Here is a 12,979-nt window from a genome sequence, read left to right as displayed (position 1 = left end):
TGTAGCAAAATATGTTTTTCTGCACTGTAAAATCTAGTTGTTTGCAATTTGTTTGAAGACTGTCATAGTATTACATGAGGACAAAACTTTACTCCCCTTCCAGAAGGAAAGCAAGATACAAGACTTAATATGCTCTCATAGGGGTTTTTGTGCTCTCCCAACAGTGTACATTCTGGTACAGGACTCATCAACCAGATCAGCAGACTAACCAGTCAATAGCCTGGGATAGCAGGAACTGCAGATGCTGGAGAATCCGAGACAACAAGGTGCAGAGCTGGATGAACACAGCAGGCCAAGCAGCATCATAGGAGCAGAAAGGCTAACCTTTCTGCTCCTATGATGCTGCTTGGCCTGCTGTGTTCAGTCAATAGCCTGGGTTACCTACAGAGATCCTGCTTAAGGGCAGGCAAAACTGGAAGTTAAATGTTCCTGTCTACAAGATATTCAGAAAAGATAGTAAAGGGAGGAAGGGAGGGAGGAGGGAGGAGGGAGGGGTGGCACAAGCTGGAAGAACAGCACCTAATTTTCAACTTGGGAACTCTACAGCCTTCTGGGCTCAATATTGAGCTCATAAATTCTTAGGGCTTGAGGCGCCTTCTTCCTCGTCCTCATTTCAATTTCCATTGTTATCACATGGTTTGGTGTTATACACTACCCATTGTTAGCTACCAATTATCCCCATTAGCAGGCATTCATTCTCCTAGGCTGATCGTTATCCAATCCTTTGTCTGTCCAACTGTTCTTCTCTCCCTTTGGGCTCTATCTCCATCTATTGTTTACTCCTTACTCCCTGCTCCAACCCAATCTTCTGCAAAAAAACAACCTTTTCCCAGCTAGTAACAATTCTGAAGGAGGACCACTGGACCCAAAACCAAAACTCTGATTTCTCTCCACAGATGCTGCTAGATCTGCTGAGATTTCCAGCAATTTCTGTTTTTGCTTCTGATTTGCAGCATTCGCAGTTCTTTCATTTTTTTTATTTAGTGCTTAACTCACTGCCACATCTCTTCCCAGGATGCCCACCTTGAAGAAGTTCTGCTCCTCTGTCTGACAGGATTTCTGTTCCAATCACTTTTTTTGCTCACTATTATTAATTTTGCTATTATTACCGGTGTTTGACATGGTATTTGCTAAAACTCATTTCACGTTCCTTGGTGACTGCCTCCAGCTCAGACCCACACCATGTGGATTCCAACTCAAGTTTCATCCTTCGTCTTTTGAATCCACCCAGGATGACAGGTATCTCCGTAATGTTCAACGTTCCACAGAGAGCTGTTCTCGCTGCATCCTGAGATCCACATTCAGTGCCACGCATCATCACAGGGACATTATCGACCTCTCTCTCCAACAACACCATTTCACGGTTACTCAGAGCTCCACTGCTTCCCAGTTACATCCTCCAGCTAATTTGATTGGCTAACACAAAACTTTTTCTTTTCCTTTCAGACGTCAAGGAACACAAGATGCAACAACTCAGAGATTCACAGGCCCAAATACACGTGTCAGGTAAAGAAGCAATTTACCTGTACTGTGCTCAATCTTGTCTACTGCATTCGCTGCACACAATATGCTGTCCAGTGCAGACTGGGTGACCGCTTCACAGAACACCTATGTTCTACCTGCAAAAAAATGACCCTGAGCTTCCCATTGCCTGCCACTTCAACACACACTGTTTCCTGGCCAACATCTCTGTCTCAGGATCTGTAGCACTCCAGCAAAGCTCAGCGCAAGTTGGAAGAACAGCACCTGATTTTCCACTTGGGAACTCTACAGCCTTCTCGGCTCAATATCGAGTTCAACAATTATATGGTTTGAGGCATCTTTTCCCTATCCTTACCCCAAACCCCTCACAACAGGCCTTGTTATCACATAGTCTGTTATTACACACTACCCACTGTTTGCCACCAGTAGTCCCCATTATCAGCCATTCATTTTCCTAAGCTGACCGTTATCCACTCCTTTGTCTGTCCAATTGTTCTTGTCTCTCTTTAAGTCTGTCTCCACCTATTGTTTACTCCTTACTCTCTCCCCCCACCCTATCTTACGCTTAAAAACCAACCTCTTCCTAGCTACCATCAGTTCTGAAGGGTCATTAGACCAAAATGTTGACTCTGATTTCTCTCCACAGACGCTGCCAGACCTGCTGAGATTTTCCAGTAATTTCTGTTTTAATTTCAGGATAGAATTAGTAGCTACATGGAAAGAGAGGGGTTGATTAGGAAGAGTCAGCATGGATTTGTAAAGGGGAAAACCACATTCAACTAACTTGCTGGGATTTCTTGAAGAGGTAACAGAAAGACGCAAAGAGGGTAATGCTGTTGATGAGTTTGCACAGATGTACAGAAAATGTTTGATACAGTGATACACAACAGACTCATGAGGAAAGTTACAGGTCACGGAATAAAAGAGTCAATAGCAACATGGATACAAAATTGGCCGAATGATCAGAAACAGAGTGTAATAGTTTTCAGAGATAGTAGGAACTGCAGATGCTGGAGAATCTGAGATAACAAGGTGTAGAGCTGGATGAACACAACAGGCCAAGCAGCATCATAGGAGCAGGAAGGCTTCATCAGATGAAGGGTCTAGGCCCGAAACGTCAGCCTTCCTGCTCCTATGATGCTGCTTGGCCTGTTGTAAGGCTTCATCAGATGAAGGGTCTAGGCCCGAAACGTCAGCCTTCCTGCTCCTATGATGCTGCTTGGCCTGCTGTGTTCATCCAGCTCTACACCTTGTAATAGTTTTCAGGCTGGAGGAAGATTTGTAGTGGGGTTCTCCAGGGTTTGATAGTGGGGCCCTTACTTTTCCTGATATATATTAGTGATATGGACCTGTGTGTGCAATTTCAAAGTTTACAGATGACATAAAACTTGGAAGAATTGTACACTGGTAGGATACTGTGGAATTCGAAAAGGACATTGATAAGTTGATGGAATGGACAGATGGGTGGCAGATGATTTTCAATGCAGAAGAGTGCGAGGTGATGCATTTTGATGAGAACATTAAAGCGAATATAAAGTAGGGGTTACAATTCTAAAGGGAATGCAGGAGCAGTGAGACCTGGGTATATATGTCCAGAGATCATCAATTGTGGCAGGACAAGTAGAGTGAACAGTAAGTAAAGCATACAGTATCCTAAGCCTTGTTAACAGGGGCATAGAGTACAAATGCAAGAAGGGGAGGTTGAACTTCTACAAGATGATTGTTGAGTCTCAGCTGGAGTATTATGTACAGATCTGGGTGCCACATTATATTTGAACATGTGGGACAGAGTGCAAAAGTGGTTTACAAGAATGGTTTCACGGATAAGGAACTTCATTTATAAGGATAGATTGAAAAAGTTGAGTCTGTCTCCCTTGGAGGGGGGAAGAGGCTAAGAGGAGATATTATATAAGTACTCAATATTTTGAGAGGTCTGGATAGGGCAGATAGGGAGAAACTGTTCCTGGTGGAAGAAGAACAACAGGAAACAGATTTAACGTGATCTGCAAAAGAAGCAAGGGTGAAGTAAGGAAAAACTGTTCCACTCAGCAAGTAGTTTGGGTATTGAATGCATTGCCTGGAAATGTGGTGGAGGTGGGTTAAATTGTGACATTCAAGACAGCATTGGATAATAGTTTGGAGGAAAGTAATGTGCAAGGGGAAAGAGGAAAAAGCAGGAGATTGGTACTAGGTAATGATGCTGATTTAATGAGCCGGTGCAGAAATGATGGACAAAATGGCTTAATTCTGTGTGGTAAAACTTTTGTGAAACACAAAAAATAAACTTCACAAAGGAACAATCAATTTATACAGCACAAGAACAGGGTATTAATTGGTTGGACTATGGGTGGCATAGAGATGCAGCAGGAACTATGAACTGTCTCAGCTAATTTCAAGACAGATGGGTTGACTCTGATCGATCAGGGCATTCCAATGCAGATGCAGCAAGGATTGGTTATCTCCATAGCCCTATTCTCACTGGAAAATGGTGTAACGTGTGGACATGTTCATTTTATCTACAAAGAACAGGATGTGTGAATAAATATAATCTTCAGCTGGTTTCTTGTTTCGCAGACGTTTCGTTACCATGCTTAGTAACATCCTCAGTGCAGCCTCCAATGAAGCGTTGGTGTGTTTTCCCACATGGTTTTTAAACTCTGGGGTCTGTTGAGATGGATTGCCTCACTTCCGGTTTTCCTTCGTAGTGGAATGTATATGGGGTCGAGTTCTATGTGTTTATCAATAGCATGCTTCGTGGAGTGCCATGCTTCTAGGAATTCTTGTGCCTGTCTCTGCCTAGCCTGCCCCAGGACCTTGGTGTTGTCCCAGTTGAAGTCGTGGTTCTCCTTGTCCATGTGGATTGAGATGAGCGAGTATTGGTCGTGTCTTTTTGTAGCCAGTTGGTGTTCATGTACTCTTGTTGTTAGTTTCCTTCCTGTTTGTCCGATGTAGTGTTTCTCGCAGTCTCTGCAGGGGATCTTGTAGATGACATTGGTCCTGTCCATCGTGGGGAGTGGGTCTTTAGTTCGGGTGAGCAGTTGTCACAGGGTTGACGTGGGCTTGTGTGCCACTCTGATGCCCAGCGGTAGTAGGAGTCTTGCGGTGAGTTCTGACGTGTTCCCGATGTAGGGTCGTGTGATGAGTGTGTTGTGGCATGTAGTATCTTTCTGATGTTTGTGTAGGCATCTTCTGACCCAGTTCTTTGGATATCCATTATCCTTGAAAACGTGGAAGAGGTATTCTTCTTCCTCTTCGTGTAGTTCTGTGTTGCTGCCCTTTTAAATAGTGTGTGCACGCAGCTTCATTTGTGTGTGTTGGGATGGTCACTGTTGAAGTTCAGTACCTGGTCAGTGTGTGTGGCTTTTCGGTGTACTTTTGTTTGGAGTTCTCCATTTGTCTTGCGCTCTACCATGACGCCCAGGAATGGGAGCAGTTTGTTCTTCTCCTCCTCTCTGGTGAATTTTATTCCGGTGAGGGTGCTGTTTATAAGTTTGTGCAGACCAAATTAGAGGAGACACACAAACGTATAAACAACCAACCCTACATCAAGAACATGTCAGAACTCACCACAAGACTCCTAAGACCGCTGGGCATCAGTGGCACACGAGCCCACATCAACCCTACAACAACTGCTCACCCGAACTAAAGACCCACTCCCCGCCATGGATAGGACCAATGTCATCGACAAGATCCCCTGCAGAGACTGCGAGAAACACTACATCAGACAAACAGGAAGGCAACTAACAACAAGAGTACATGAACACCAACTGGCTACAAAAAGACACGACCTATACTCACTCATCTCAATCCACATGGACAAGGAGAACCACCACTTCAACTGGGACAACACCAAGGTCCTGGGACAGGCTAGGCAGAGACAGGCACAAGGATTCCGAGAAGCATGGCGCTCCAAGAAGCATGCTATTAATAAACACATAGAACTCGACCCCATATACATTCCACTATGAAGGAAAACCGGAAGTGAGGCAATCCATCTCAACAGACCGCAGAGTTTAAAAACCAGGCGGGAAAACACACCGACACTTCATTGGAGGCTGCACTGAGGATGTTACCAAGCATGGTAACAAAACGTCTGCGAAACAAGGAAACCAGCTCGGCGAGCCAACCAACCTCAACAACCTCAACACCCACAACCCGAGCTACAAATCTACTCCAAAACCTTAAATATAATCTTCAGCATATGCAAATGAATCTGACTGATAATGTGAAATTGGTTTAGGTATTATTCTTAGTGAAGTCAGGACTAATTAGGAACTGTTTTCCAATTGCAGGTTTGAATTTAATCAGTTAACTAAGACCATTATCATATCCTACTACGTCACCATGCACCCTCTTCTCATGCCATGCAAGTTACTCTTTTGTTTCTCAAATTTTTTCTTGTATTTCAGTTACGATTAATACAATTCAAAATCTTTTAATTCTATATCTATCTTATGAATATTAATTGAAGCCACAATTTCTGACAAAAATTGGAAAAATGTGAGATTGCCCATAAGTAAAACCATAAAACTTTCCAAGTACCAACAGTAAGTGCGTCAACGACTACATAACAGAGCAACGCTCTCCAACAATAGAATGAATGCTAGGTAAAATACTAGTTTTCCTAATTTGCAAGAAACAGTGAAGCTGAAGTATGGCAAATTACAATTTTCTTGAAAACCAACAATTTCAATGTTTTGGCAATGAGAAAACTCAAACTATATTCAATTCCCTTTTTTATGCATACTGCAGTAAGAAAAATAGAAAAAAAACATGAAAAATCATATTTTTTTTTTACATATATAGACTACTTACTTGTAATAACAGATATCTGTCCCAGTTCGAATCCATTGTGGCCTTCCCAGCATGGCTTCTTGGACAGAATACATTATGGGATGCATACCTTCAAAAAGAAAATAAGTGTTTAAGATTCTCACGTTCATGTAAAAAGATTAAAAAGATATAAAGATTATTAATAAATTGCATATCCATCAGGTACATTTCACAATTGCAACAGTGTAAATTCATTCATCATGTTATCAAAGCCTCGATTTTACTGAGGATAAAAATTCAAGGAAAGCAGATTGCAGTATACTAACAAATAAAACACAGTTTTTAAAAAAGCTAGCGCACTTATATCACACGCAGCATACATGATGGCATTTGCCACTGTGCTTAGTTATAATGAAAGTGGGTGTAGACAACTCCCATGGGTGTGGTTTGGGGGGCAAGAAGGATTTAAGATTAACTGAGGGACTGACCACGCAGATTCAATGACAGTTAAGATCAAATTATTTGGCTGATTTACATTATTACATTTGTGACATTGCGACGGAGTAGGACAGGACTATTTCTAAGTATTATTTGGCAGTATTGGAAGACTTAAATCTGCACACTTCTTAGTGTCAGTGACACTAAGTTGATTTGGTTATGATGACAGCTCATAGTGTGTCTGAATTCTATCTTACCTAAAGCTGCTGGTTCTGGGGAGGCAATGGCTTAGTGGTATTATCACTGGTCTGTTAATCCAGAGACCCAGATAACGTTCTGGGGACCCAGGTTCTAACCCTGCCATGGCAGATGGTGGAATTTGAATTCAATAAATATCTGGAATTAACAATCTAACGATGGTGAGAGGGGAAAAGTTTAAGGGAGATATGCGTGGAAAGTTCTTTACGCAGAGGGTGGTGGGTGCGTGGAACACGTTGCCAGCGGAGGTGGTAGAGGCGGGCACAATAGCGCCATTTAAGATGTATCTAGACAGATACATGAATGGGCAGGGAGCAGAGGGATACAGATCCTCAGAAAATAGGTGACAGGTTTAGATAGAGGATCTGGATTGGCGCAGGCTTGGAGGGCCGAAGGGCCTGTTCCTGTGCTGTAATTTTCTTTGTTCTTTGTTCTTTATGACCGTGAATCCATTGCCGATTGTCATAAAAACCCATCTGGTTCACTAATGTCCTTTAGGGAAGGAAACTGCCATCCTTACCTGGTCTGGCCTACATGTGACTCTAGACCCACAGCAATGTGGTGGACTCTTAACTGCCCTCTGGGCAATTAGGGATGGGCAATAAATGCCGCCTAGCCAGCAACGCCCTCATCCCGTGAATGAATAAAGAAAAAAAAAATTAAAGACTATGGGCTGCCTTTTATGGGTGTGCGCCTCAAGTGGGCTAAGTTGGTTAAAAAATGGACTTTCATCCCTCAGTTGGTGGAAGTCCCATCCTTGGGATCTGCCTGTTAATCTATCTGGCTAGTAACTGCATCAGTTTTGGCAGCGCCAACATTCAATATGCAAGTTAGCACATGGGTGGGCAGGAAGGTGGAAACTATTGTAGGTGAGCAAGCCCTGCTGAAAACACATTCAGTGGGTGCTGCACAAAATCCTGCCCTCTCAGTCAATGCTGGTGAATAAGTTATGTTGTGAAGCTCAGGCTGTAGAGTACAGCCTTGTGTAGAACATGTAGATGGGAAAATGGGGAATCCCATCTTATGATGGCTGATTTCCTTCATATTCTTCAGTAGATTTAAATGATCCAATGTATGTTAGTAATTTCAGATTGCTGTGCAAAGAAAACTGGAACTTCTCCATCTTGGTAAACCTGACAGGTTTCCAGTATTTTGATGTTGTTGAGGTTCATGATACAGCATTAGCTCCAATATTTAAATGTATTTGAAACTTTAAAGAACTGAAAAAGTCAAATGATCATATTCTCCCAAATTTTGATTCAAAGCGATTACTTACAAGATCTTTATTAAGAAATAAAATTACTCAGACAAAAAGTGCAAATAGCTTTAACAGAAAGTGGTAGCACTTGTACAGCATTTGGCACCACCACCTATTTAAAGGCAAATAAAATCCTAAGCGTGATCAACTTACAACTGAAAGTGATATAGCCTTCTATAAACCAGGAGAAATTGTTTCAGATCCCCTTAAAACTAGTACAGATATTTCTGGGTAGCAGTTACTAACAGCACATCTAGACAATTTAAAAAGGGCAAATTGTGATCTGAATTTACAAATTCACTTCAATTTTAAGAAATTATAGATATTACTTCAGATCTTTACGTAACATTTAAAACTAATTTGTGAAAGCAAGAGAATTGAATTTTTACTGCTTTTCTCAAGATCAGAAGGAATATTACTTTACAGTCATCCTGCATACATTCAACAAATCACGATAAATTATATTGTGAGCTTCAGCTCTTGGACAAGCAGAATTTGAGTTTTCTATCAGTAATTCACAGCATTATTTTAAGTGTAGAGACAGCAAGAACTGCAGAGGTCAGAAACAACACAGTGTGGATTTGGAGGAATACAGCAGGCCAGGCAGCATCAGAGGAGCAGGGAAGTTGACATTTTGGGTCGGGATCCTTCTTCAGAAATGGGAATGGGGAAGGGTGCTGGGAAATAAATAGAAAGAGGAGGGGTGGGGCAGGCGAAGATAGATGGGATGGTGATAGGTGAGTGCATGTAGGGAGTGATGGAGTGATGTGGATTGGCCAGTGAGATGGGTGGGATGGATAGGTGGGAAAGAAGACGGACAGGTTGTGTCAGGTCAAGGAGGCAGGGTTGAGAGGGAAGGGTGGACGTGGGATGAGGGTGGATGTGGGATGAGGCCGGGCGTGGGGAGATTTTAGAACTGGTGAATTCCATGTTTAGGTCATCATCCCAGCCTCATTGTTTAAAGAAAACTTCAAACCACTTAAACCAGAGGAAAAGAAATATTGTTAACTTAGACTTTGACCTTTGGTGGAGAAAAGTGATATTTTAAGGGAGTTAAGCAATTGTCAGGATTCTTCCCCATCCTACTTTTGTAGACAAATTGCAGTGCAGAGGCAAAGAAAGCTGCTGCTGCCTCCTTTAACTATGGAAAGGCGTAATAAACTATTTTAACTTGTTTTGTTTATTATAATGTTATCGAGTTAGCACATACATCATCAGCTACAAAGAATCACATGACAATCATCCAAATGCTGAATATCGCAATATAGCATTACAGACATTTAGTAAGAATGCTGATGAATCAGTTTGACCAGAGATTAGACAAACAAGTTACCAATGTAAAACCACATAATAGTATTATAGAACATAGAACAGTACAGCACAGTACAGGCCCTTCAGCCCACGATGTTGTGCCGAACTTTTACCCGAAACCTAAGGTCTATCTAACCTCCACCGCTACCTTATACTATCATCCATATGCCTATCTAATAGCCGCTTAAATGCCCCTAATGAGGCCGACTCCATTACCCTCTCCAGCAATGCATTCCACGCCCCTACCACTCTCTGAGTAAAGAACCTACCTCTGACGTCTCCCCTATATCTACCTCCTTTCACTTTAAAACTATGTCCCCTCGTAAAAGTTACCTCTACCCTAGGAAAAAGTCTCTGGCTGTCCACTCTATCTATACCTCTGATCATCTTGTACACCTCTATCAAGTCACCTCTCATCCTTCATCGTTCTAAAGTGAAAAGCCCTAGCTCTCTCAATCTTTCCTTGTAAGACCTTCCCTCCATTCCAGGCAACATCCTGGTAAATCTCCTCTGCACCTTTTCCAACGCTTCCACATCTTTCCTGTAATGAGGTGACCAGAACTGGACACCACACTCCAGATGTGGCCAAACCAGGCTTTTGTATAGCTGCAGCATAACTTCACAGCTCTTGAACTCAATCCATCTATTAATGAAAGCTAACACACTATACGCCTTCTTAACAACTCTATCCACCTGGGTGGCAGCTTTCAGGGAACTGTGAATATGAATCCCAAGATCCCTCTGCTCCTCCACACTGCCAAGAATCTTTCCGTTAACCCTGTATTCTGCTTTCAAGTTTGTCCTTCCAAAATGAATCATCTCACACTTTTGAGGGTTAAACTCCATCTGCCACTTCTCAGCCCAGCTCTGCATTCTATCAATGTCCCTTTGTAACCTAGAACAGCCCTCCGCACTGTCCACAACACGTCCGCGAACTTGCTAATCCACCCTTCCACTCCTTCATCCAAATCATTTACAATACATTTATTTTCATTCATTAGAATATATAGCTGTCTATTCTAAGGTTGTTTCACCCCTTCCCTGTAGTTCAATTTGGATCGATGTACCACAATGAAATGGGGTATTTCATATCACAGCAGTGGTTTTAAGTAACATGTTGAAGTATATGTTACTGAATTGACATATCTGCCTCCATGGCCTTCGGGGATTTGATTAAAATTAAATAGTTTAAAATTTGAAAACAATTCACCTCTTGGTAATCCAACTGGTAAAATATTGATTTTTGTTGAATGAATGATTAACAGCAATACTTATACAATAAATACTTTCAATTAACCTGCTCAGGTTCATCTCATTTTAAGTTTTATTTTAACAAGGGAATAATTTAATCTTTTCAACAAACTCACTGCATGGGGAAATCTTGTACTTGAATTCCATGTGTAGTTACATTTTGGGTACTCATGTAAAGTTTAGTTCAATTCACTCAGGTCAATGTCAAAGCCATATATACAAAACAAAAAGTCTACAGATGCTGGAAATTTGGAACAAAAAGAAACTTAGCAAGTCTGGCAGTCTCTGTGGAGAGAACAGATGAGTTAATGTTTCAAACATAGCTCTTGTCATAAATAAAAAAAAATTGGCAGCATATTAAAGAAAGCACAAAAGGGAAGATGGCAAGGTGTGACAAAGATGCATAAAAGGTAGTAGGATGGTCAGTAAAAGGCGCAAACAGGAAATAGGTAAATCAAAGTTATAGCACAGCCATAGACTGGATAACATTGTACCTTTGTTTGCTATTTGGAAGATCAATTTAATTAGATGCACTTTTGCTCTTTCCAAATAGAATTGCAATTTTTTCCATTTCAAGTATGCATCTAATTCCCTTTCAAACTATTATTATCAAATCTAGTGCTGTGATCTTCTTCATCATTGCATTACAGATCATCAAAAGTCACTGCATACAGTATTTATTTTTCATGATGTCATTTTTGATTCTTTTGCCAATTATCTTCAATCCGTGTCTTCTGCTTACTTATAATTCTGCCACTGGAACCAGTTTCTTCCTATTTACCCTGTCAAAATTTTAATGATTTTAACACCTTCCCCAAATCTCCCCTTTTCTCTGCTCCAGGAAAAATAATCCTACTGCACTTGACATAAGACCCCTAGCTCGTTGGTATCAATCCAAAACAATCTTCTTTATAGCTTCTCCAATGCTTGACATCATTCGTAAAGTTCATGATGCAGAATTAGTCTGAATACACTAGCCAGGAGCTAAACAGTGTTGTATAACTTCCTTACTTTTTCCACAAAGCGCAGAATCCCATAGGATCTTAACAACCTTCTTAACTTGTCCTACCATCTTCAAAGATTTATGTGCATTTACACCAAGTATCTCTGTTCTTGCACTTCCTTTAAAATTGGGCCGCGTAGCCTGTATTGATTTTCTTCCTCTGAAAATTAATCAGGTCACTACATTACATTCATGTCATACATGTGCCCATTTCACCAATCTTTGCCTTTTTTATGTCTATTCCTATCCACCTCATTGCTTACTTCATGGGGGAGGAGATGGCTTAGTGGTATTATCGCTGGACTGTTAATCCAGAGACCAAGATAACGTTCTGGGACCCAGGTTCAAATCCTGCCATGGCAGATGGTGGAATCTGAATTCAACAAATATCTGGAATTAAGAATTGTTGAAAAAACCCATCTGGTTGACTAATGTCCTTGAGGGAAGGAAACTGCCATCCTTACCTGGTCTGGGCTACATGTGACTCCAGACCCACAGCAATGTGGCTGAATCTTAACTGCCCTCTGGGCAATTAGGGATGAGCAATAAATGCTGCCTAGCTAGCGATGCCCCTCTTCCCATGAATGAATGTATAAATTTCTGAGTTTCATGTCATCTGGAATCTTTGTAAACGTGATTTGTATCACCAAAGACACGTCAGTAATAAAAATAAAAAGCGCAGTTGTCCCAACACTAAATCTCTGATTTAAAATGCAAACATTATCTACAATTCTCCTATTTTTGTTCCTTAGCTGATTTCATATCCGTGCTCTTACTACCACAGACTTAAATTTTGTTAACAAATGCACAAAGTGCCCCTTTATCAAACACCTTTGGAAAGGTGACATATACAACATCAACCAGACTACTCTCAGACACACTTTTACATCATCAAATAACTTTGTCAAATACTGGCTTAATTTTTTTTTTAAAAAGTCAATTAATTTTGTCATGGATTACTGTCTCTAAAAAATCCTTGACTAACATTAGGATGATTAGCATTGCTGCCATCCACTGCGCGAGGGACTTGGGTTCAATTCCATCCTCGGCCATCTGTTTGTATGGAGTTTGCATGGCCTGCCAAGGTCTGCGTGGGTTTTCTCTGGGTCCTCCAATGAGATTAGGTGGACTAGTCATGCTAAATTGACAATTGTATCCAGGGATATGTAGATAGGGTGGATTATCCATGGGAAATGCAGGGTTAC

The 12,979-nt window shown here is 41.3% G+C and overlaps 1 protein-coding gene across 1 annotated transcript in view; it reads right to left on the bottom strand.

Annotated features, from left to right (window-relative positions):
- Window positions 1–12,979, bottom strand: part of agtpbp1 (ATP/GTP binding carboxypeptidase 1) — a 119,681-nt gene that overhangs the window by 88,717 nt on the left and 17,985 nt on the right. Inside the window, exon 6 of the mRNA XM_048594985.1 lies at window positions 6,298–6,385. Coding sequence (XP_048450942.1) covers window positions 6,298–6,385 — 88 coding nt within the window. The remainder of the gene's footprint in view (window positions 1–6,297; window positions 6,386–12,979) is intronic.

This window comes from Rhincodon typus, chromosome 3, assembly GCF_021869965.1.
Source record: "Rhincodon typus isolate 14 chromosome 3, sRhiTyp1.1, whole genome shotgun sequence".
NCBI classification, from domain to species: Eukaryota; Metazoa; Chordata; class Chondrichthyes; order Orectolobiformes; family Rhincodontidae; genus Rhincodon; species Rhincodon typus.
This window is presented reverse-complemented; position numbering and strand designations above follow the sequence as displayed.